This window comes from Acromyrmex echinatior, chromosome 1 (assembly GCF_024713525.1).
Source record: "Acromyrmex echinatior isolate Ae372 chromosome 1, ASM2471352v2, whole genome shotgun sequence".
Lineage (NCBI taxonomy): Eukaryota > Metazoa > Arthropoda > Insecta > Hymenoptera > Formicidae > Acromyrmex > Acromyrmex echinatior.
The window spans coordinates 18,889,195-18,916,950 of record NC_141852.1 but is presented as its reverse complement, the minus strand read 5'-3'; the positions used below and the strand labels follow the sequence as shown (position 1 = coordinate 18,916,950).

Here is a 27,756-nt window from a genome sequence, read left to right as displayed (position 1 = left end):
GTACTGCGGTAGCACGTGCATCCCAAATGGACCATTATTCCATCAGCGACACAAACTGTTAGCTAACTCGGTCAAGCGAAGTGACCGTGGACTCTCCTTTCGGAGAGACAAGTTGTGGGTGGCTGAGCAGTGCTAAGCGGGGTGAAATTGGCGGCCGGAAGGCAAGCGGTTTAATTTTTGCGGGTGGTTGCCAGAAATAATCTTTCGCTCGACTCGGCAGAGTTGATTGTTTGATCTCAACAAACCTCACCCATCTACAAACAATCTGACTGTCGTTCCTCCCGCGAATTACTTCGAACTTCAGGAATTAGACTGTTGTCCAACCGCTTTTCGCGATCGGCATACGAAATTTACGGATTCCTCCGTTTACACATACAATTAAATACATCATGGTGTGCATTGCAATTGTACGTCGAATCACGGACTTAGAATAACTGTGTGCCAATATGTAGTGTTCATTTTTTTTGAAATAATTAATATTATTGATATATTTTTATTACCGTTGCATTAATACTATAATCGCAATAAAAAATTTGCAATTGAGATGGTTTGTTTCCTCACTTTTGTGTGATCTTTAATTGTAATATAATCTCATTTTTATTCTATTAGGTGTTGGAATTAATTCGTAGCGTTTTTAATGAAAGAATGTTATTTATTTCACATGAGCATTAAAAAATACATTAATGAAAGTACTTCCCATCACTTGTAAAACGCTACGAATTAATTCCAACACCTAATAATATTATCTCATTTATTATATTATCTTTAATAGATGCCGATATTAACACAGTTACGATACAAAGTTAAACGTTTGAACATTTTCTACACTTTCTACTCAAAGCGTCATAAAATGCCTAATTTAATTTAATTAATTGTTACTTAAACGCTTCGCGTTGATTATCGCATAACCGGGATATTCAACAATTTACATCTATTCCGCGAATACATACGTGTAATGTACTGCGGCCGTTAAAATCGCGAACTGCATGACCGCTCACGAAGACCTTTCTCGCATCGAGTAGTGTAGGAGTCACGGGAAAACGAAGAGGAAGACGGTACCGGGAATGGGTGAGAAGTAAGATGAAGGTGACGGTGAAGTACGGTGGAGGATGGTACGACCGTTAATATGGAAGACAGGATGAAGGAGACGCGGCAGGATGTGCTCGAGGCGCATTTCACACAAAGTTCCTCGGAGTAGGTAGGTACAAGTTTTAGCCCGAACAACCCGCTCCTCTGCTACGCTCCTTAATAGATACCTACTTCGCGGGACACACCTACCGTGCCAGTACCTCATCCCTTCCATACTTGCTCACCGTCCCTAATGCCCTTCACTAGGTCCTTCAGGATTAAGCCACCCTTGGAATATCCGGATGCAGAAGCCATCGAGGTCACCGAAGAACGGACGAAGGCTAAGCATGGCCATTCAGTCTTACAGATAATGATGCTCTTGTACTAACCGATGTGCATCAAAAGACACTTTCACACGAGCTATCAAGTGTCCTTTCTTATAGCTTCTTGTACGACATTCTTCATAAAAATTATCATTTACAAGTTAAAATTTTGCCTGATGCAATCAAAGTACAAAGAATTTAAGAGAAAAATCTCATGCATTGCTCATAATTTTTTAAATACTTTTACAATTTTTTAATAATTTTCATAATAATTAATAAAAATGAATTGTATTGCATAATAATTTATGAAAATACCAAATAATAAATTTTACAATAAAACATTGCAGCATCGTCTAAAGAATGATTTATGTGATGTTTCATGTTTCTTTCAAATGTTATTTCTGTGTTGAACTATTATGTTTTTGAAATTTATGATAGAAAATTACGCTTTTTTAGATAATATTTTAAATAGTTTAAAAAATGTTCGAATACACATAATAAAATGTAAGAATAATAAGAAATTTTAAATAAAATGGCATTTTTTAAATCTCTTTCCTAAAATTTTTAAAACAGTCGAAGATATAGATATGTATGTATACATATATATATATATATATATATATCTATATATATATACATATATAAAATATATTAATACAGTTTTTCTGCTGAGAATACATAAGATTTTCTTACGATTCACTTTTCTTAACAATACGCTTTAGCTTTCAGAATAATTTTCTATAGTGAGTTTTAATGATTGTGCATTGTCCGTAAAAGCAGGGGAAAAAGATAAAATCACGTTGTGTCTAAGACTAAAGGGTTTTTTAATAAGCGACTGACACCCTTCCGGTGCGATCCGCTTACCAACCCTTTCTTCGTTGGATAGAGACAAATATTCAGCGAAGGGAAAAAATAACGCGGCGACAGTAGGGTCGCATCATGGAGTCTCATCCATCCTTTAGACCGTGATAAATGCATCTGGTTAATAAAAAAGATGAAATTTTCCATGTAAAAGCAAAAACCTTATAAAACAAGCTGAAATTAATTTGTAGTTCTTATTCGACATGTTTTAATATTATTAATATATTTTTAATTAATTTGTAATTATAATAAACATCTATATATATATATATATATATATATATATATATATATTGTATATATATACACATAAATGTTATATTATACATAATTGTACGTATATTGCTATTATGTATTTTCAAATTACTTGTAATATTAAAAAAAAGTTATTTATATTTATATTTTATCAAGTAATTATTATTTTATAAAAAATAATTCAAAGTTAGATTAGATAGAAAAATGGAAAATTAAAGTGCATTCTAAAGAATCTAAAACATTAGATATTATTCTATAATATAATTTTATGAAGGAAAAAGAAGAACTAACCCTACCAAGTTTGCAGGATAAAGATTATGCAGGAAATTATTCAGAATAATTAAAATGCAGATGTGCGTCGCACAAATCTTCCAGATTTTTCAGTGCGTTAAGAAGGGTAGTCTCTAGTTTTCTTTCTTTATTCCTCTTTTCATATAAGAAGCAGTAGAGTTGTATGTATGTGTGTGTTTAAAGTCGATTCTATCCAAAGAATATGTATATGTACGAAGGAGCAAACGAATGAATGAACGAAGGGATGAAATATACTCTGAATAAGAAATGAGAGGAATATTTAAACGTCCTACTACGATATCTCCGTTTTCTTGATTCACCTATTCGTATATATTAAATATACATACTAAATATAAATCGTAAAAAAATCCACATTTTATAAAAAGTTTTAAAAACTATTTAATAATGATGAATATTATTAATTATATGTCATTACATATATAATTGAAACAAATATTATTTAAAATGAACAAAATTAATAAAAAACATTTTGTATTAATTATAAAAATATTTAAATATATATTACATAATTGTAACATAGTAGAATTATTGTAAAATTATACAAAAATTAATGATTATTATTGGATATACAAACTGTATGTTTGAATATACGTAGTAAATCAGTATTACGTTTAAATAAGTAATATAAGTAAATAAGTAATAATATTACGTTTAATATCTAATACACATAAATAATTTTTTAGATTTATCTGGATTACAAATACAAATTTTACAGAATTATTTACAAATTTTATAAAATTATTTACTAATATATTCATCAATATACTTTGTTTTGCATGTGCACTAAAAAATGATGTTTTTATTTTTTTAAAAATAATTATATATATAAGCATGCACACACACACACGCGCGCGCGCGCGCGCGCGCGTGCACGCACGCACGCACGCATACAATTTCTGTATTCTTTTAAAAGCTTAATCTTTAAGAGAAAATAATTGTTCTATTCGATTTCAATTTTATGTATTTCTATCATTTTAAAGATTTTTAAATGAACACAAAAGTCTATAAGCGATACTATAGATACGAAAAAATAGCTCCAGCCCGAAATATAATCGTGCCGAGTTCCGATCTCCAACGAATTGATAGTTAATTACCGGGAAACGGGGGTGACTCGGATAACGGATGGGACAAGCCGTCGCTGTAATTCACGAGGAACGGATTTTCGTGTTCCTTTATACGAAACGTAACGCGAGGCGAACGACATCGAGGGCCGCACCCTTCCTGAATCCTTAACCCGCCGGAACTGAATATTTAACCTGTCCCGGCGAACATAGAAAGAGAAAGCGAATAAGACTGAAGAAGAGAGATATCCCATCAAAGCAGATAGATCCGTGTTCGCTTTAATAGGTTCGTCGATTACTATCTTACAGAAACGCCATCGTCGTCTCTTCACACGTTCCTTAATAAATATTCGGTTAGTTGTATCAAGAAGAACATCACAAGGAAATAAACATGTGATGTAATACAAAATCAAAGAGTCTATGTCACAAATAATACAATCCTTGAGAAATTATATTTGTAACTAATACTTTGAAGAAAATGAAAATTGTATAAAAATATTTTATATTATTGACAAAAACACTGTACACTTTTAGTTTTGCTTAATAAAAAATAATGTTAAATAGGACATTCTCTTAATTGTAATACGGTAAATTTAAAAGAAATGTACTAATATGATATCATTTATACATCTTTTAATAATAGATCTAATAAAAAATAGCACAAGAATAACTCAATTGTTATATATGTTTACATAGAGCGAAAAATAAATCTAAGCAACTAAAATCTTTTGTTTGATTAAGTTATACTAAATTTATACGTAAAGAAAATCTATATTAAATCGATCTAAACCCTTTCAAAATTGTAAAGCAAGAAATAAATGTCTATCTAGTAGATATTATACATAGTAATTATTATTTAAAATTTAAATAAAAATTGAATATTAAAAATATATGATAGATACATAATAATAGACAAAACACTCCCATGTTTATTATGTCAGTGAAAATAATGTTTAAGATCTGAAGAAAGTTCTGCGGAATGCACGAGGCGAAATGTCAGTTCGCTTCATCTTGATCCCTCTCCCATTTCTCTGCTCTTCTTCCGTCGGCTGACATCTCGCCGTTTCTCATCATCCATCAGCAGAGCCCACTCAAGTTGCAACAACTGTAATTAATTTTCTTTTAATTCTCAAGATTAATGGATCGACGTAGTCCACTTGGTTGGCATCGAGCGGAACCCGCGCTTTATGGTGTTTACGGATCTATTTAGAAATTTCCTGACCGTTAGGCACACGGCCAAATAAGCATGGTCATCAATAAACCGAATGGCGTAGGGTGTGCTAAAACTTGGAAAAATCAATAAACAACGAGAAGGAACATTACAGGTCAATAAAGTGCGATCAGTTGTAAATATCTCGCCACTTATTTTTCTTAGCCAAGAGAACGTTTTGTGTATTTTCTTTATCAAAATAACAAATATCATATCACAAACAGGATGTTCTAATAAGAATCATATTTTTATTAAATTGCATATAGAATATATTGGATTTCATTCAAAATATTACACAAAAGCAGAATGCATACGCATGAGAATGTCCAGATGTTCAGATATTATAAAAATAACGATATCATTGATGTTAAATAATAATGCAAAATAATGTCACTAGCATCTGTCACATTTAATTTATTCTGAAAATTTTTATAAAATTTGCTGTTATTAAAAACTTCTTTATGTTCTAGAATGCATTTCCGTCGCAATATTTCTTTTTTATTTATGTGCGCATTATATAATGCGCAAATTGCAGATATGTATTAAATTGTATTGCTAAATATGCAAATATTAAGTTTAAAGGCATTAATGTGAAAATTAGTTGATACCTTTATGCACCTAACAATTTTGATATATCAGAATAATGCTGCAGTTACCGCTGCGACAACGAACACCATTGCGACGATATAATTAAGGCATTGTATTAATTTGACGTTATCAGTAGCGCACGAATTCCATGAATCGCTGAGGGATATAACATGTACTCATGCGAGAATACAATTTGTAATTACACCTCCAATCTTAGACGTAACTGTAGGGTAAGCATAGAATTTGCAGAGTCTCTTGTAATTGCAGCAACGATAACTTTCCAGTAGTAGAAGCAGTCGCTGAATAATCGACTTCCATTCGTAATTTCCCATGTATATATAGAAAATTTGTCTTTTATAATAATAGCGCGAATACATAGCTGGCGATTATTTATGGTAATGTTACATTTTCCTTTATTCTGCTGTATTTTTCCAACAATGTAGTTTTACGATTTTACATTTAATTTTCAGAAACTTTAAAAAGCAAAGATATTTTTCTATCAAAAGAGAAATACAGAATATTATAAATTAATATATAAAGTCAATGGAAAGAAAAGCACACCACGATTAAATTACAAGAAAAAAATATAATAAAGCGATATTGGCCGTAATGTCAACGTAACGGTTATCTTTAGTTAGTATTTTCTTATCTATATGATTATATAGGAATGTTTTCTCAATATCTTCTAAAACATTAAAATCATTATTATTCAATATCCAATGTGCCAATTCTTTTATATAGTAGAAAGATTCCGCGATGTTGTGAGGCATTCCAACGTCAGAAGAAGAGTCCTATTGTCACGATCTTATTTTATTTCTTTTTACGTGCAAACGATCGAGAAGAACGAACTTTCGTGCAAAAGCTCGCACACGGATGATAATTCGAGATGGATGGTCACGAGCTCGCGCGGAAAGGGAGGAAAAAGAACGAACAAGAAATATACTCTTCTCCGTACTCTGGGAGGTAAAGGGATGGGTCCTTTATATTCTTCTGGCGAGGCACCGAGGTCTGTCCAAATGAAGTGTTGAAGAGCTTTGCCAACATGAATGTGAGCGAGTAAAAGTAACACGCGCTTTGAATTGTACGACTACAAAGAGCCACCACCGGGCTAATTTGTCTGAATGAGCGAGCGATGGACTATGGTGGTACCACGGGAGTTGGACCAGAAACGGGGATCGGACCTAATTCTGGATAAACACTCTTTCATTATTTCTGGGCTTCACTGGAGTCTCCCGTTTCGACGATTCTGCCGGGCCTTTTGCCTTTGTTCTCCGCGCGTTGTCTTGTGAAGCTACGAGCGTTTCTGGCCTTGCAACAGAAACCTTGTCTGTCATCAGAAACCCATCAGGAAGTGATCTTCCCACGGGGTACAATCGCAGTACTGTTAAAAGTGTCTTTCTTTTCACTGTCGTTAATTGATCCATTTATTGTAGAATGTATGTACACTAATGATATATTTTATGCCATTGATCCAAATCTCATTAATTACATTACTGTTAGATATCAAAAGAGCAATATATCTCACCTTGAGTTAAATAACATTTTATTTTTAACTTTCGTTCAAATTGTAAATTAATACATTTCTGTAGTTGAATTGTTTAGTTTTGAAATAAACAATATCCATATTAACATATACATTTATACATAGTAAACAATTTTAGTTTAGAGTCAAATTTAATACATTTTCTTGGTTTAACTCTATTGTTTACTCTATTGTTTTTTAATTAAATTAACGACATATATTGAATGAACGTAATAGCGACTTATAGAAATTATTAAAAATAATCCAAATTAGATAATTTGACATTATGAATTTAATAATGTCTTACTTAACATGAATTAGTAATTTGCGTTAAGATCACTTTGACAAGTCATTATAACTACCACGCAAATACTCAAAATATTTAATTCCAAATCAGCAATTAAAAATAAGCGTATATATTCTCGTAAATATTCTTTTTTTCGTAAAGAAAAAAAGAATATAAAATTTCTCTTTTATTAGCAAGAGATTAAAAAATATTTATTTTTTATACGTGTATAATCCAGCATCCATTTAATATTAAAAGTAATTTAAAGAAACATAAAAAATTGTTGTAAAGTATTTATTGAACTGTGTTTGTATCTTTTTTCGAAAAAAGATTCGGAAAGTTCTTATTCCATCGAGAAAAATTCGATATTATTGACACAGATTTCCCGTTGCGTCCCAAACGCAGAAATTCTCGGATTAAGGACGGTGATAATTCCTATTCATTGGACTAAAGGACAAATTAAACGACAATCTCGGCGTAAAGTTTCAGGTATTCCGAGTTTCGGAATTATGTTCAAACAGATACAGAGGGTTAGTGCTCGTATACTTGTATATTTGCAATATATACATCGACTGATTTAATTAACATGAATCGTAGCAAGCTGGTAGTACGCATTTAATGATGAGAGAGGCTACCGGATCAGCTATATTCACTCTTGCCCAGTTCGTAATAAACAAATCTGTATTTCGACGATATTATAGAGTAATGAATATTAATAACTAAACATCTCTTTATAGAAATTATTCTTTTTAAGATCTTGATACCAATTTGTATTTTAATCTTTTTAGCAAATACATGCACGGCAAATAAAAACAAGAAATATTTTTAAAACAATTTTTTCTATTCTATAAGATATAAAACGAATATGTATTGATGAATTATTAGAGAATTACTAGAAAAGCAACTAATTTCATTTGCATCTTATCAATACCTCAACGAGAACAACTCATGAGTTTCTAACCACTTATTGCAATAAATCGCAAAAGTGAAAAGGTGACGAGAAAACAAATGATTGTAAAGTGACAATGAGTGGTACGGAGGCTCGGAGAAGAAATTCAGGCAAGACGGCGAAAAATTAAAGTAGCGTTCTGAGGAGAAACGGAAGGATGAGAACGGAAGAAAATGGTTGGGCGACCGTAAAGGCACGTCGAAACAAGCGGGCGTAAAAAACGGGATGCAATTGGCGTGGGCTTAGAGTAAGTCCTCCCGCAGGCCAAATTCTCTTTCTTTCTCTTTCTTTCTTCCTTCCTCTACCTTTTTCTATTTCATCCTATCTCTCTCTTTCCTTTTCTAGTTCTCTCTGTTGCTGGTGGTACAGCACGGAGGGTGGCTGTGCGCCCCTCTTTCCGAACTACGCTCCGTAATCGATCAATTGAAAATCGTTCGAACGACAATCGATTTCGAATCAATTGGAGCCACAGTGTAAAACTAACAGGATACGTATTTCTCCGGTCGCCACCCCGGCCCACAGTCGACTTCCACTCCTCCTCTATTCCTCCATTTCTACGTTCTCCTACCACCCGCGACCCCTCACCCTCAACCCCTTCACGTCCCGGCCACGAAACGAGACTACCCAGTCTTCCTCCCCGGTCTCTTCTGTCGCCCCTCGAATTCTCTATCCGCAAACCTTCTCGCGTGACTCTCCGTCCCTCTTTATCTTTTCCTTCGTGCCGTTAGTCCTTTCGGAGCGCAGCAGTCGGCTCTTTATTTTTCATCAGAACACAATTTTGAGTTACAGTTCATTCGATTCTCTTTTATTTAATTTCTATTAACGATCCAACGCGCATCGGCCATTGTCTTCTATCTTTCTCGTCGATGGCCATAAAATTTCATCTTTGCCATTCTCCCAATCGCTCCTCTCTCTTTGTGCTTTCGGCTCGAAGCATTGCTCGCGTCTGACTGAGAGTGTCTGTTACTACTGTCCCTACGTCTCTGTCATACAATCACGCACTTTCATCGTTTGTACGATAATTTATACTGATTTGATTTAAACGATGTGTTCGACGACAAAGAAGATTTACATCAGTAAAATTTATTTTCACGTTTGCTTGTCCTTTCCTTCTTTTTTCTTTTTTCTATTACTAAAGATTCTGTTATTATAGAGACTATGGAATTATGCTCGACGCATGAGATACGTATCTAATAACTTACAAATGAAGCAGTTATGAATTCTCAATATTTGTAATTAGGGATTACTCAATATCAGTAAAAGGTTTAGCAAATTGCAGAAATTCATTAGCATTCTATTATTGTCAAGAAAAATAACGAACAGAATGTAAAAAGAAGGAATTGTGTAATTTGTATGGAAACCTCAGTTATGAATTATATCATTTTTGTGAATACTAAAGGTAACAATAAAAAAATATAATTTTTTGTAAGCAGTTCTCTTGAGAGAAGAGAAAGCAAAAGAGGTGGATAGAGAATAAAAAAAAGAGATAACGTGCATGACAAGGACGGAAAAGGGTATGGAGTCGGTAAAAGAGCGATAGGAAGGGGTAGTTAATGAAAAGCGTCTGACGAATAGACCAACTAATTGTATCCGAGAGGAATTAATAAAAACGCCTGACGGGCCGGCTGGTGTGTCGGCGAGGGGTGATTCTCCATCATTTATTTCATTTTCCTCAAAGTACCGTCGCTTTTTTTCCATCCTAGAGCACTCATATCCGCCTATCTTCCCATTTCATAACATACTATCTTCGCACAATAATCTTTCACATCTGGGACTGGATATTTCATTCCGTTTCCCCAATATAACGCGTAACATAATATCTAAGTAAATCAATACTAATATGACTATTTCTTAATTACTTAAAAGACAATTGGAATAAATATTAACAGAATTGCCTGTCACTACATTTAGTTGTATTTAATAATGACCATCAGACATAATTATATTTAATTAAACACAATGAATTTTTTATACAGAATGTTATTCATGTGTAATATATTTTATTTCAAATATCAACAATAAGGCAATTAAAAATGTGTAGAATATTATAATAATTTTTATTCTAATGTTATCCAAATGTTTACGACATTCTTATACATACAAAGCCCTAATATTTTATTTCTCATTGCTGATTATTGATTGTAGAAATATTAAATCTTAACACGATTATTGGAATTTAATAAATAAATGATTATTTATTAGGACTGGAAATCTTTGCAATTCGGCCGTCATTGAGTGCGGTTTCTGGTTTCGTAGAATAGCAAAGCTTTTTGCACACTTGAACTCGGTCACACTAAATTTCTGGCCGGGTAGACTCCAAGTTGCGGCGAGTGGGAGACCAAAAATAATGGCCGCCACGGCTAAAACCAAAAATAATCGGGCGCCGCCTGCTGTTCCCTCACTAAATCACCGTTCTCGGTATTCTACGGTGACCAGTTTCCGTCTCTCCTCCTGCACCACGCGCTCGCACCCACCTTTGCCCTTCGCGTCACTTACCTTCGCCCCTACCCTCATGCTATCTCATTATTTACCTTAATTGGTAGCAATTAACAAATAATTAATTGCAAAACGCGGATGTAGCGTACCCCAAAGTAATTGTTTAAAAACCTGCCTAAAAGTCCTATCTAGTTTCCTGGGTTGAAATTTTGAATTGCGTGGGTAGTAGGCTGCGGATGAACGATGCACGAGCGAAGGTACTAAAATGTTATTACTAGGGATATATATGGCCATCGCGGGAAATAATATACGTACATCCGTGTCGAGTGCATTGCAGTGTGGCAAAGAATATGTGTAATCCAAAGTAAAAAGAGAAAAAAACAAGAGCAGTGCAAAAATATAGATCGTAAATCCGTTTTGCAAACGGAGCTTTACCAGTTAGGCTATAAATGTATTTTAGGATTACGAAAGTGATGGAATGAAATACATCACTCATGTGCGTAAATTACAACCCAAAAATCAGGTATTTAACTGTTATTCGCTATATGACGATTAGTAGAAGTAATAAATTGCAGTAGGTATAGAGCTGTTGCTTAATATATAACAAAAAAATATCGCAATAAAAACCTGTTTTGCATTTTTTTGTGTTTAATGTTTAATTTATACATGAAGAATTTTTTGGAGATTGCTGAAAGAGCTACTTTTATAAGTACGACATTACTACTGTGTGTGTGTATCTCATTTGCAAATTAAAATATACTCATCATTTTCCATTTATTTTCTGATATGTGTGTGTGTGTGTGAAACATACTCCTTTGAAAAAGTTTTTTTCTCCAATGAATAAATTTCGTTTTATTGATGGATATATTCGTTTCGTCTATATTTCATCAAAAAACCGTCTACATTTTCAATACACTTTCAAGATTAATTGAATATATTTCGCAGTATTAACTATCAGTTTCCCATCTTCCAAACAACGATGATTTTTAGCAGCGAATGTTTTCTACAAAATTACGGACAATCGTAAAACCCGATATCCATCCGTAATATCCGCTCGGTACAATCGTACCTTGAAATAGTCACATTTATCAGACATGTAGATTACACCATGTAGCATTATGTATTGACGTTGTAACTGGTGTGCGCCGCGACGCTAAATAAAAACGTACGATAATAACAACATGCCGCGTGACGACGTGGAACGAGCCAGAAACGTCCGCAACGCTTTGGCAAATGCATCTGTCAGCGAGCGAAAGCGGCGCGGGAATGGCTTTCCTCCTCTACCGCTGGCTTCGACACCCCCATCTACCCTCGAAAACCGTCCAGTCTGCGCCTCACCCATCCATTCGGTCCCCTTTCCGCTTCCCTCCCATGCCCCGTCGCTCAACGCCTCTCCCTCTGGTCCGTTTCATCTCACTTTCTCGCCATTCCCTCCGGCAATTACTATAAATCAGAATCGCAGTCAATATTTAATCCTCGTGGAATGGTGTTCGGCTCGGACGGGGAGGCTGGCGAACGAGCGGGTGGCTGTACGTTCAGTGGTAACCGCCGAGGTGCAGCGGGGGCTGATGCAACAATGCCAGTAATGCGATAAAATATACTACGTGTCGAGCTGGGGCAAAGAGGACCGAGGGGAAATGGGTGAAATGTCCACTGTTCGTACTGCTGACCATCGTCCGACTCTCTCAGCCCTCATTCCCTCGATAGAGTAGTTTTCGGATAGCCATTCGTCGAAAAATGAGAAAATGCTAAACGTTGAAAGAACGGTAAGGATTGTAACAATTAATTGGCTCTATGCTTCGTAGTTTAAGTATCCCTATAATATAATATTAGTCGTAGGTATTTCTAAGTTTTACATTTCTAGATAGTATATTTTAACATCAAAATAATGACTAATGTTACTTAATGTCAGAATGACAATTGCTTGCTCTTTAGACCGTTATATAATATTTATAGAAAAAAACATAATAGTATTTTTTAAATAGATAGAAAAGGAATTTAATATTTTATTATTTGCAATAATTTTCTCTCAAATTTCACAATTTTATGTAGTCATATAATTAATCTTAATTTATTTATTCTTTAATCTTAAACAATGATAAAGTTACACAAAGAATAGATTTGATATGGCACTGATAATGCCGTAAATTGAATAGTAAGTATCTCTTATCGTTTCCCACTTGCAATTGTCCGCAATCACCCTAAACTCATCGAATCGACAAGGCTCTCCTCGATCTCTCTTTAAAACAAGTAGCGGCTAATATTTACGATGCGGAGTACAGTCGCGTGTCTCCTAACCATAAGCGATGGAATTGCAGCAACTTCTGTTTTATTAGGGAGACAAGGCGACCAACGTACCAATCCGAATGTTATTATTGAAGTAATAGCGGTTCGTGAGCTTATTACTGTCATTATTATTGCCATCACAAAGAATTCGTACAGTTTCTAAATCGAACTATTGTTATCTTAAAAATATCTTAATACTCTTTTTTCTATGCTTGTATTTCTATACTTATAAAAACAGCTATTAAATCGGCTGTTTTAATTCGTAGTCTGTTAATATAAAATGTTTTCTATTTCACGCACACACAATTGTTGATATCGCACGATCTTTGTATGAAAGTCCACAATAAATATAAGTGAATGGCGTCATCTTTGTCAAAGGTGCTCTTTTCTAAATTAATATTTTAACATTAATATAATATTTTGTTTTTGTAAAAGTGAAATTATGAATCTCAAAAGTTTATTGACTTACGTGTGTACGATACATTGTCATATGCGAACCAGCAAAAGAAAGACACATTCGCAATGAAGATGAAGTAGTATGAAAGCAGGGCCTCATTGTGGGCAGAAGAATAGAATCTCAAGGGTTGGGTCCTGAGGGAAATCAAAAGGCAGTGGGCCTCCGGGATAAACCAGCCAGATCTCAGTGGAGGTTCGCCAAAGTAGCTTGTCAATAACTTAAATCTCAATCGTAACTTGGTACTCCCAACTGATTTCCGTTTCTGCGACTCGTATCTGCTTCTCGTCGATATTCATAGCTGACGTATCTTCCTATGCACGGAAGAAGTACGTGCTTTTGAAAATTCATTCGTCCTCTGTGCTCTTTTTCTTCTATTTTCTTGTTTTATATTACTACTTATGTGGCCTACGCATAAAGTGACAAAAGCTGTTCCGAAAAGACTTTATGTGTCTTAAACTACGCCTTCTTTTCTAAATATAATACTAAAAGTATATTTCCTAGCAAACAAGTTGACATTTGTTGTTAAAACATCATTTATCAAATTGATGACAAATGGCATCAGTCTTGCTTGATTGTTAAAATGTTAATTTGTAAAAAGTTAATTTAGAATTTTTAGCTTTATTCTAATTTCATATCACTATCTTATTTTATCTTATTGTATATTTTAGAAATTTTTCTCATACTAAAATTCTTTACATACACAACATTTCTTATACAACGTATTTTTTTATATTATTTCGACAGATGGATTTTGTTTATGTTTGATAGCTTTCTCTGCGATAGACGAAATATCATTTTATCAGATTTCTATCGGCTATGTGAGTTGACCGAAGAATGGGGCTGAAAGATTTTCGAGGGCAACTGAAGAGACAAAACATCGTAGGCATGACGCGCGGTACAATACCCATCCACCCGCAGAAAGATTGGCTTCTACCATTCATAACTTCGACACATTCTCTGTCAAAACGTTAGCACAGATTGTCAACCGTTACATCACCAGCCGTCGAGTACAAAGAGCGTAACGCCAGTAAACACGCTTCTATCCACGTTTCTTTTTGAACGCGTTGTTCCGAGAGAGTGAAGGCCGTACTATATCATAAATCGTTTCTTTCATCTAAGGCGTAATGTCGTTTTAACTTAAAGTCAAATAGAAATATTAATAGCTAGATGAAATGTTACTTAAGTTTAATCACGTAACTAAATTATTATTGTAATAATAAAAGATGTTAAAATATATCAATATCCTTAAATACAAGCTTTATTTTTGTGAAGCAAAGTTTTACGATGTTATGTTATGTTTAATCAAACTTTTTTGAAATTTATTTGTTCAACTTTAACAAAGATAGAGTAACATTTTATAATAATACTTATTGAAATAGTAATTGATTACTGTTACTAAAATGTTTCGCACATTTCACGAATGTGTTTCTAAACTAGAGAAGATATCAACATCCGGTGCTGTATCCTCGATTGCTCTTGTTAAGAGATTGGTGCAATTGTCAACCAACCCGTGTACAGGCTTCTCGTTTAGGAAGCACACTGTATTATTCACAAACAAGACAACGATGATATCCATAAACAAGGTGTGGAGTAAAGCCGAGCTAAAGTTACGAGATCATATATACCTACTGTCCTCTCCTTACCATCTGCGTCCACGTTGTGAACATCAGAGAATGGAATTGAGAAGCTATTTATTCATCATTTGATATCAGTATTTCCTATATAGCTTAGTTAAGAAATATACTATTATGTGCGAATGCATTACAGCATCAGTTCATACTAAAAAACGCATATAAAAAGTAATCGCATATATATAAACATTTAAATTGATTTAATATTTATTGTATTTTACGTTAATAATAATAATAATTAATTATCTAAATTAAGGATGTATATAATTACTTATTCTCGACTTGTAACACCACAATTTTATCAAACTTTTATATACAGTAAGTCAAGTAAGAGCGTGATCGACCAGAGTGGTGTTGTACCATTTCATGTTATTAGCCTTGAGATAAGTTCGAATAGTTTCGATATATCTAAACCTTTCTATTTCAATTTTACTTGTCTTTGACGCAGTGTTAAGCCAAGATTTCTCCAAAACAGATTCACTATTTTTTTATCGTCTTTTTTGTCCACTTTGCACTTTCGAGCCACGTTCCGGTAAATCATCGACATTTTTTGCCACATTATGTCGCTGCACCCACTTCTGTACGAATGATTTCGACTTTTTCATATATTTAGCAACCGCTAATTGTAACATTTTTGGGTGAGTGCAGAGGAACACTGCTTCATAGCGTAATGCGTATTTGGTACTCATGGCGCTTAATATGATTCTCTTAAGAAAGTTCAATAACAACTGAATCTTTCTTGATAGTGCATCAAGGATAAAGATGCCGTCTATGAATTTATGATAGATTTAGGGCGATATCTTTTATTAACTTTGAGTAAGGCCGACCACGATCTTACTTGACTTACTGTAATTATATCGTATAAACCATTTTAAAGCGATTTTATGGGATCAATATGGTAATTATAATTTCAAGATACATTTATTTTAATATTTTATAAATTAAAGAAAGACTGATAATTCAAAGGAAGAAGTGGAAGCCATCAACGAACGATGCATCAAAGCTGTGAGTGGAAATTAAAAACATCAGCGTGACAGCCAATAAGTTTTCACAAACAGCCAAGGGAGGATTTACATCTTCCTTACTTTCGTACTTGGAAGCTATTTACAGCCGGTACATTACGGTGTAAAGTTCCCGGGCAATCGACGTTTCGATACATTATCAGCAAGAAAGACAAATGTTTCACCCACGCGTTGGTAATTGATACTATCGGTATCGATTACCATTACCGCTGGAGCTAATTACCTCCGGCATCGTAATCGAATACAATGAGGTAAACAGCGGGCTATTCGCGTTGCAGTAACACAACCGTAATGTCGTTTACACAAAGGCCTGTACATTGGTCCGTTCGCTACGGTCACATCAGTTGAAATATCTAGCACCTTCTGATGTGTGGGTCAGTTGAAAATTAAACGTTGCAGATTGAGAAACGAGGCGCACCATATTAATAACCCCGACGGGGAATTACTCGCCACGCACGATCGCGCCCGGTATAGCATTTCTGGCAAAGTCACGTGCAAGTATAATTCGAGCTAACGAGCGACGCAGAGACTGTACTGTATGAGGCTTGCGGAAGACGGGAGGAAACAGTAGCGGCAGCGGTGGCGAAGGGGGTAAAATTCAGTGGCGTGAGACACGGGTAGGTAAGTAAAGTAAAGTCGGCGGCTGTATCGCGCTTAAACTTGGGGGTTAATTCCCCTCGTTACATAGCGAAATGCCGGCGCGCTTTCCTTAGCGATCGCGCCGCTCGGCTGCACGTTTAGGACCGCAATGCGGAATAGGTATTCCGCTGCGCATAAGAAATTCTTCTTTTGGCCGAACTTCTGCTCCGACTTACTTCCGAATTCCTTTCAGCCAGGTTGCTGGCGAGGTTTGTAAGAATTTTATTCTCAACGACGCTAGAAATCTTGCGAGGTTCTAATGAGAAATAAAAAGTCTATTCGGCACGAAAGGAGATTGTTCCCGCGATTATCGCCGCTGGGAAGCAAATCCTACGTTTTACTTAATTGAAGCTAATTTTGTTCAGTTATTGTAGTCATGACATTGTATAAATTATTAAAGAATTATTTCAGTTTGTGATGTTTATAAAAAAAATTTCACACAAATGTAATTTAACCGAGTACTTTTTTTGCAATAAATCTGTATATCCAAACCAAAATGAGGAACTATAAGAAGCAACCATTTTTCAAGAAAGTTTAGTTAGCACGGCACGCTCTACTTACTTTTGCCGAAGTACGACATACGCAGAAACGTAGGACAGTGGATGGAGAACGAGGGGAGAATGACGAGCGAAAGGGGTTAGTCTGCCGCATTAGTTAGCATATCCAAGTTCCAGGCATCCAATCTATTACGACCAGTTCGGCATTAGTAATGTGTCGGCGGTAATAGCGAACTTGACGGTTCTTTGGAGAAGATGGAGGCTCAACGAAAAGTGGGATAGAAAGCGAATGGAAAAGAGAGGGACAGAGTAAGATAGAGAGAAAGAGAAACATAGAGATAGATAGATAAATAGATAGATAGATAGATAGATAGATAGATAAAGACAAACCTGAAAGAAATCTAGCTAGCGAGTGAACTCATAGAAGCATCAGGGTTTCCGAAGAATGTTTGTTGGCCAGGGGATAGATAGTCGGAGAGGATAGGCGTGCACGACATCAAAACTTGCTTGAGCGAATCTAAACTAACCGAGTAACTCTCCGCGTTACGGGCTACGATATACGTCGCGGTGGGATGGCGAATTGGAGAGTGTTGATGGTAGTAGTGTGTACGAAATGGAGGCCGCGAAGGCCGCGAGAAGGAGAAGGAAGCGAGGTCAGGAAGGACCGTAGGGCGTAGAGATGAGTTAGTGTAGTAGGCATGGGGATCGAAATGGCGGAGAGACGGGGTAAGAGTAGGAGAAGAAGCGGCAGGAGGTGCATGGTAATAGGAGAGCAATGGAGGAGAATGAAGTAACTTGGCGTATATATCGTGTAGCATGTATAATTCTGACCACATCCCACCAAACTATGACATATTCGAGCATTAGCTATTCCAGCCGGATCCCAATACCTTCTCCCAAACCTCGGAGCGGACCCCTCGAGCATGACCCCGCTTCACCCCCAACCGCAGACTTGTCCTTGCGCGCTACCATCGTTGATTCACTCGCAACCGCCGCCGACGTTCTCCGCGAACTGCTGGTAACCGTCAACCAGCGAACTTTAACTGCACATGGAATTCAAATATGACGCAGGAAGACGAAGGAGAACGTGAGAGGAAAGATCAAATGGCGAAAGAGAGAAAGAGAAAGGGGGGGAGGAGGAGAGAGAGAGGAGAGGAGAGAAAAGAAGAGGAGAGAAGAAGAAAGGAGGGGAGAAGGAGAGGAAGTACGGTCCAATACAGTCTATTATATTCTATATATCAATTTATAATTATCGTGTTTATAAAGTTATAATTTGAACTTTAATGAATGTATACATTTGATTTCTATTATGTTTAAATATTATATCTAAATATTTAATAAAAAATAAAGTAAAATTATTATTCTAAAAAAAAATAGTAAAATTTTTGTACAGTTAAAATAAAGCATAAAAATGATAGCTAAAAGGATTATTAAGATTTGCAGGATAAATGAAATAGCTGCTACATACCTTTTCTAGAAAAAGTCGTTGATTAAGAGTTGTTAGTGCCGCGGAAGCTGTTGTGTGATCCTCGAATTCCACGAACGCATAGGTATCACCTCCAAGCTGGAATAATAATTGAAGTATTGTACTCTATACTATTGCATGCGTAACATAATTTATAAAAATAAAAAGAGCAAAGAGAAGTAAAAAAAAGAAATAATAAAAAAATGTTATATTTAATTAATACTCATTACACAGTAATGAAAATTATAGTTGCTATGCACAAAACTTTCTTTTTTTTGTAAACCACACTAAATTATCTGCAATAATTTCATCGCTTTCTAATATATAAAGTATTTTTAAATATATCTCTGATGCATACATTTATAAAAAAATATTTAGTATACAATAATGTATGTAGATTGCAATTATCTTAACTGATATTATTCATTAATGATAGTTAGCATATATGATAGTTATATATAGATATAATGATAGTTAAAATTATGCATGTATATAGAATTCAGTATCAGTATAACTTTTGCTATAAAGAAATACGATAAAAGCTTTTATATTGTAACTTTAATATCGTGAAAGGCGAAAGTTTAGCAACGCGCAATATATAAGAGAATTGCTAAACTTTCGGGAATTACGAACAGAAATGTAAAATTATGTAGTGATTTAAAGTTATTCATCAAATGGACAAATCAAGAGAATCCTGCTTCTTTTTTTCTATTTTTTTATTCAGGTATAAAAAGGCAGAGGAATTACGATGAAAAGTACAATAAAATTGCGCGTAAAAAAAAATGTATATGACGGTTAAATCTGAAGTTGTGCATTTCCGTATCCGTTATCACTGCAAGATTATACATAATATTATACTTTATTAAAAATTTATTATTTATTAAAAATTTATATTAAAAATTTTCGATAAATTTGATAAATGCAGGATAAGAATATAGGAAATGATTATGTTTCAACATGATGGCAAGATTAGTGATAAGAAGCTTTTAAAGCGAGACAGCGGAAATTTCTTCTACAAGTTAACGTCATACAAACTTGTTGTCTATTCTGTATAGGCGCGCCGCAGATAAGATATATATATTCCCGTCAGAATGTACACCGTAAACCTTATCTTGTACCAACGCTCTTGCGTTTATTTGCAAAGCACATAAAAGGATAGACATAAATGCAGGGTATACGATGTGAAATAGCGCTTGTAGATAATTTATCTTTGCGTAGATAATTACGAATAAAATTTATTAGATATAATATTGCGAATAAAAATTATTAAATTCGCCTAAATTCAGTTTATCTATATTATGGAATAAATCTCATGTATGATACATATTAATTATTCTTATTCTTTTTGATGATAATTCTATTATTATGATAAATAATTACTTTTAAGTATTCTTTCTAACACTGCAGTTCTCTCTCTCTCTCTCTCAATATTATACATATATATTCTAACAGGAGAAAAATTATTAGAGAGAAACTAATTATTAATAATTTTCTTAGACAGTCAATAAGCTTTAACAGTTGCAATTTAAAGAAAAGAGATATTACATTAAATCCAACATTATCTATTGTCACTAAACATTTCCACATTTTCTTTAAAAGGGCAGAACGCAATTCTGCAGTCTACAACGATGCGGTCGCAAGTCTGGAATTTCATCTTTTTCAATTCTCTTTTTTCCGCTGTCCAACATAGTCAGCATCGTGCCAGAAACCGGCGCCGGCTTAACATCGAAAAATAGGTGATAATGGGAAAACGCAGCTGCACGTAAGTTAATTATAAGCAAGTGCTTGCGGAGGTACTAATTACTTATTGTAACTTTTGCGTTAATTGCTCTCAGTAATTGCTCTCGGTGGTAATTGGCTGTCCTCCCATCTCATTTACTTAAGGCAACTCTAGTGGTCGCGAGGCGGACAGTAAAATTCTGTCATCGAAATCGCCACGTCGAAATTGTATTTACTTACACGAAACGATTAAGTTTTCTATAACTCTCAGTAATATCTTGAAACCGTTTGAAAGGGGCACGACAACTAGTATCGAGCTAGATGTCCAGTACGAGACGTCCAATTTCACAAGTTGGGAGATTGAAAATTACTTCTAACTTGTTTAACAAGACTGCAATTAGTTTTTAATTTCTTTAATAATGATGTCTTCGTTTATATTTGTCTGTTAAAAGCAACGAAGGTTGAGAGAAGTGAATATCAATAAAGCAGGAAAAGTAAGTTTTAATAAAAATATAGTTTTTCCTATAAGATTAAATATTATTAGTATAGTTTTTATTTTTATGATAAAGTTTTTTTTAAACTACACAAAATACTTTTTTATGCTTATAAATATACTTTTAAGAATTTCTCAACGTTGTGTTTTTATAAAGAATAATTTTATATTTGACGTTTTAATAATGCAACTCTCCTACTAAACTTTTGAAAATATTGTAATATAACTAATCTTCATCTATAATTTTTATATAAAAAATAGCTAGGAGTTGCTATAATTTACGGACGCTGCATATTATCTGGAAAATATGCGATATTTGGCGCCATTCGTTTGCGGCATCCATTAATCTGGACAATGAAAATTGGCTTGCATTTCAAAAAGGTACCCTTTCCCTATATTCCCCGTTATTCCTACCTATCTCAGCTTCATTGTCTGTCGGTTGAAATGCTGTTTCGAACTATAGCGTAATATATTTTTTTATTATAACTTGCGGATTACTCGATTCGCTTTGTAGGCAGTTCACGATAAAATGCTTTTCACTGTGGGTTACAAATTGCCATTTATAACAGCACATATTTATGAAAATAATTAACTAAAATGTTATATTGTATTTACGTACTGCGCTTACATTTAAATGATAAACCAAAAATTAAATTTTCGCTTGTGCAATAATAGCCATAGACTAAATAATGTTTATGACAGAAATGTTAAGTATTTATTGGAACATTTACCGTATAAAATATTAAATCATTATTTATAAATTTATATAAATTAACTTTGTATGTTATTGAAATGCAGAACACCTAATAATTTTAAATTTGCAACACTGCTTTTAAACGCTATTAATATCTTACCACAGATACATTCTAATTTTGTATCTCGATAATTATTCCAATATGTAATGTTTACTGAAACATTATGCATAAATATTGATATTTGTTGTCTGGTTTATTTAACTTTTTTCTCTTATTGTCTGTTTTTCTATTACTAAAATAGATAAACTATCATTTTTTATTAATCAAATAAAGTAAGAGGGAATATAAAACTAGTATAGCTACTATAATGATTAATTTACAAAATAAAGTCTATATCTCATTCTGCTTTCAAGTACCAAAGAACTACAAATAGAGATTGGCGTAAGTCAATTTATCTATAGGCTGTGCAGGCAACGGTAAATACAAACGGACTTGTAACGGCTATCAATATCGACAGGTATTGACAGACCGATGTAAGGTGCGATCGGGCAATCTGCCTTTCAGCTCAGCAATGGTGCGTATTAGCTCCAATGTTTGTATTTGGACAGAGAGAAGCGTTAGCCATTGTAATTAAGCACGACACATCATGCTCCAGCATCCAATCGCAAGGCTTCGCCTCTCTATATAGATCTATTCTCGATCTATTCTCGATCTATAAATTTAACTTTTTTATAAGTCAGAATTTTACGTTTTCTCTAACCGCAAATGAAGGATAGTGAAAATAATGGTGCATATTTTTCAATAAAACTCTCACATTATGCAGACGAAATATTTGTCGACATTACATAAATTAATAATTTGGTATTGCGTTGTCTGACGAGATAAGTTGTCTTCACTTAGTTTTAATTTACGATTTACATAAAAGGATGCAATACGACTGTAATATTGACTACCAAACGAATAATTTTCGCTTGAACTACATTTTGTATAACACAAGAGATTAACAGTTATGTCTAATAATTTGACTGGTTTAACAACATGACGAACATTTATATATTTTTTTAAAGAGTTAACGAAAAACTAATATAATTTATTTGATTGTTTTTAACGTCTTTACTTTTATATTTTGTAACATTGATAATGACCCGATTGGAGTCGAAACGTATGTAATTATTATAGCTATTATTTTGTTTATTATATTATGTTCTTTATTATTTATGTCATTGGCTCTTTGCCCTTATTTTATTCTACATTGTTTTATACTCATAGAACCTTATATTATATTTGAATTTAATAATTTGGCTTTTATTAAAATTTTAAATAAGTTGCTCTGTTCTTTTCTTTCTTTTTTTTCTTAAAACTTTTATTAAATTAATATATAAATGATAAAAAACATTATAATTATCTCTTGAAAAATATAAAATATTTAATACGCATATAATTATAAAAAATATACATTTATTTATCTCAGATAATATTTATTCTAAGATTATTGAGTATTTATAACTTCTAAGCTGAAAGAGGAAAACGCTATTGAATCTCGCAATTCAAGAAATTCTTAACGCATCTCATATGTAGAATTTATAATATGAGACAATGCGTGCATTTGCTATATAATGATGCTAACTATACAATCTCAAAGGTATACACGTATATATACAAGATTTGTACTAGTATTAAGGATGATGGTGTGGTGACGCGTGGAACCATGGCGTGGCTAGTATGGCGCTGTCTGAACGGTGGCAGAGAGTGCTCGGGGACCGTCGAGCTAAATCACTCCCTAATGGATCGAGCCGCTAATCTCTGATAGACTGCACGCTACCAGGGTTTCCCGTTCTGCTGTATTCTCCCTCTCATATTCCCCTATGTCCACGTTACATCACCCCGCTTTGTATAGCGAACTATGCAGCGGAATCAAACACGCGCGCATTGAAGGGTGCGAAATTCCTAGTAATAAAGAAGAAATATTGTAGATAATTGTTATATATGATGTTCTATAGATTTTAATACATCCAGGTTTTTTTTATTCGACGGTTGCAATTAATTAATTTATTTATTTATCAAGATACCTATATATTTTATTATTCAGTTTACTATATGATGATAAATAAATTCGTACTACTTTATTTATTTGAAATGCAAATTGCAGAAGTATATTGTGAAAGAAACAATATTTGAGTATAAATATTATTAGGTGTTGGAATTAATTCGTAGCGTTTTACAAGTGATGGGAAGTACTTTCATTAATGTATTTTTTAATGCTCATGTGAAATAAATAACATTCTTTCATTAAAAACGCTACGAATTAATTCCAACACCTAATATTTTTGTAATAATATCTTTTAATTAGAGTATTCTTTATAACTTAAGATTACTGTAAAAATGTCCTAAAAAAGTGTACGTGACAAATGAATAAAATAAAAAAAATTGGCTATCGTGGTAAAAACTAAACGTCGGGATATTCGAGTTTTGTGGAGCATAAGCCGCAAGCTTAAAAAGCTACCTCAGAGAGTACACGAAAATTTCAGAATAAAATACCTCCACGCCAACTACGTCACGCAACGTAACATTCCATAGAGACCTTTAGACGAGAAAGAAACTTTCACGCGCCTAGGGTACCGCCACAATTTATTTTTTTTTGTCCCTTGCTGTAGATGTGACTACATACGCGTCGGAATCACGTGTACTTTCATAGAATCCACGCAACGCACACGATGGCGTGTCAACGGACAGTAAATCCTCCCTCCATGTGCAAGACCTGCATAAAATTTTGCAAACAATCAATTAGTCAGGAGGAAGCTTCGATAATCCGTCCGGTCAATTTGAACGACGGTTGAATCTGAAACTTCCTCTCACGGAAGCAACCAGGAAGCTACTGTACAAGGGATAATAGGGTAATCCCTATCCTTATCGTATTTCCGATTTTTCGATTTAGTCGTTGAATATTAATAACAAAAATACAAAAATTGTTATGTATTGTATGACATAAATGAATGGAAAAATTACTCAACTGAAAAATATAATTAGAATATATATTAAATGGAATATTAAATCGGTAAATTCTTTAGTGATTCTATATATATATATATATATATATATATATATATATAAAATGAAATTATATATACTTTCTATAAATTGTATTGAAAGAACGGTTTTGCTAAAGTAAAATTTTAGCTAGAAACAAATCTGAAAATAATTTCATTGACCCATTAAAATAATTATGTAGGACACTCAAATTGATTGCTAAAATATCAAAACTTTTTGCAGCATTGCTTATCATGCTTACGATTTCTACAAAATTATTTTGATAGTCAATGGAATGACTTTTATATATATATATATATATATATATATATAGATAGCTAAATTTTTAAATACTTCAACAAAATTGTTTTCTCTGTATACTCGTTAAATGGAAGAGATTGCGCGAAATTGTATTGCTGGAAGAAATATTCAAGGAACGTTTAGTTACTAATCAAAAAAAGTCTAAAATTTACTGTAATACCGTGACTTACGCCGGTGAAACGTGAAATAAAGTTTTATTCGGTGATACGATTTGTGTGCCCCAGTTTCGCGTTCTGTTAGGTGCGAGAAGAGTGAAATCACTGTAAGATGGGCAAGGGTGGACGGACTGAGATCTGGCCAAGCGATCTTTACTACCGAAAATCCATTATTTTCCCCATTAGATCGTCCGTCCCGATCTTCCAGAGCAGGCATTTTCGTTTAGCAGTTTTTCTTCCGATTCACGTCGTTTATGACTAACCCCACCCCCTCAGGAACCATCCAACATCCACTATTCCGTACTGTACACTCCGTACTATCTCGCACCTTTAAAAGCATCGGTATGCTCTCGCGCACTTCAAGCTAGAGAATCTCGTCGATCTCGTTTCTACTTCCATCTCTTCGCTGGTTTTTATAGCCGACGCTTACAGTGGAACGTAAGCAAAACAGTCTACCCTCTTGTCAAGACTTTTTTCTCATGTGTATGTGTTGAGATTTTAAAGAAGATCATTTTGTGTAAAGTGACGCACGGAATCCTTTTTATATTGTACTAAATAGATATTTAAAGATATCAAATGTGATAAACATGATATCACTTCCTTTATAAGTGACACATCTTAAAACAATGGTTTTTTTAATTGTGAAACAAAAATGACAAAAATGACATTTGATTTTATTAAAAATTTTTTTTTACCGATATTATTTGATTAGTAAAGTCAAGTTCTTGACTTCTGTCAAGTTTAAAAATATTAGGTGTTGGAATTAATTCGTAGCGTTTTACAAGTGATGGGAAGTACTTTCATTAATGTATTTTTTAATGCTCATGTGAAATAAATAACATTCTTTCATTAAAAAACGCTACGAATTAATTCCAACACCTAATAATTTCTTCCTTTTTCTGGGAAACTTATCCCTTACCATACAAAATATAATTTGGTGCCTCATCCATACAAACAGTGATCACTAGAATCCGTTCATTTTTTCATTTATTCAGAATGATTCAAAAAATCTTTAAAAATTTACCATATACTTTCAACTTTCTAAAATAAATATTGGAACTTCATTTTGTAATAAAATCTATAATTAAAATAATAAAATGTAGTATAATTTATAATTATCGAAAGACTCATAAGTTGGGAAAAAATGGCATTTAATTTAAAAAAATTATAACTTTTCATAATAAATGAATATAAAAAAATGATTCCAGAGTTTTGAAGTTTAGATATGAAATTTTGAAAAAAAAATTGTACTTCGAATTCTACAAAAAGTTGAATTATGTGAGCACATGAATATGTGTAATTTTCAACAAGGGACAAATAGGAAAAATCAAGATAAATATGCATTTTTTTATTTTATTATAAAATAATGTATTTTTTAATAAAAAAAATATATAATATAAATACACATTTAAATATAAGTATAATAAAAAAGACGTGACTTGCCTCTTCAGCTCCATTTTATCTAAAAAATAAATAATTCTTTTAGAAAAAAATTGTTTTAATAAAAACAAACATTTGAATGAAAACAGACATTAATTTAGAGTGAAAATAGAATACTAATAATGATTTTGACACAATTTTTATTTTTCACAAAAAGCCCTTGTATACTTACGGGGTCACTAGCGTCTCACATCAACTTGAACTGCATGCCAGTCACAGGCAGATTAACGGCCGGGGTCATCCCGCCGCACACAAGTCTCCCCTACTACAAACTTTTTTTACAGGGAGATAACAAGCGCCGGATTCATCGAGCTTGCGAGAAACTTGCACGAACAGGAATCGCTCCGTCACTAGTGACCTCCTCTTGTACGGTAAGGATTAATTATTGAGTCATATCACTTTTGAAGGAAGCGGTATTTTAAAATATTTAGAAATTATGTTATTACAAATATAAATATTTGGAATATACAAAAACACTTATTTAATTATTGAAATAAATTTGTAATAGTAAAATATATATATATAATATATATAACTTAATTTATTATGCAAAAATTTTTAGTAAATTAAAGAGTAGATTATATTTTTTACATATATAAAAGTAATTTATATTATCACTGTTATCAATTCTGATAAAAATAAATACGTTGTGTCCCAAGCAAATTGATTAAATAGATTTTCCATCGAGAAACTGTTTGTTCATTCTCTTCCTTCCGCAAAAGATAACCGTGTTATCAATAAGATCACATAATGATTATAAATCGTCATCTCTCAAGGTTCTGCGTTTCTAAATATAACTGTAGGTGTGTGGGTGTATAGAATAGAACATTCCATGAACATTCCAGGTAACTAGTACACCGAAATGCCTTATACGTTTCGAAATGCGCTACGCGACATTGCGTTGTAATTTGCGTTGTTTAGACACGACGGATATCGTACTCGTAAAGATTCGCAGTCTGATATAACTACACATTACATTTTCCTTAATGGCTTTACAAATGAATTCGTGATTATAAAATATTTGTGCTTCAAATTATT

The 27,756-nt window shown here is 33.5% G+C and overlaps 1 protein-coding gene across 2 annotated transcripts in view; it reads right to left on the bottom strand.

Moving 5' to 3' along the window:
* LOC147911031 (cytotoxic granule-associated RNA binding protein tiar-1-like) overlaps window positions 1–27,756 on the bottom strand; it is a 120,244-nt gene that overhangs the window by 8,231 nt on the left and 84,257 nt on the right. Inside the window, exons 3-4 of one of the 2 annotated variants that reach the window (XM_087402553.1) lie at window positions 18,872–18,967; window positions 18,209–18,446 (exon numbers count right to left, since the gene is read on the bottom strand). In XM_087402553.1, the coding sequence (XP_087258679.1) occupies window positions 18,429–18,446; window positions 18,872–18,967 (114 nt within the window). In that variant the 3' untranslated portion in view covers window positions 18,209–18,428. Of the gene's footprint in view, window positions 1–18,208; window positions 18,447–18,871; window positions 18,968–27,756 lie in introns of those variants that run through there. The other variant, XM_087402549.1, reaches the window with a different exon arrangement.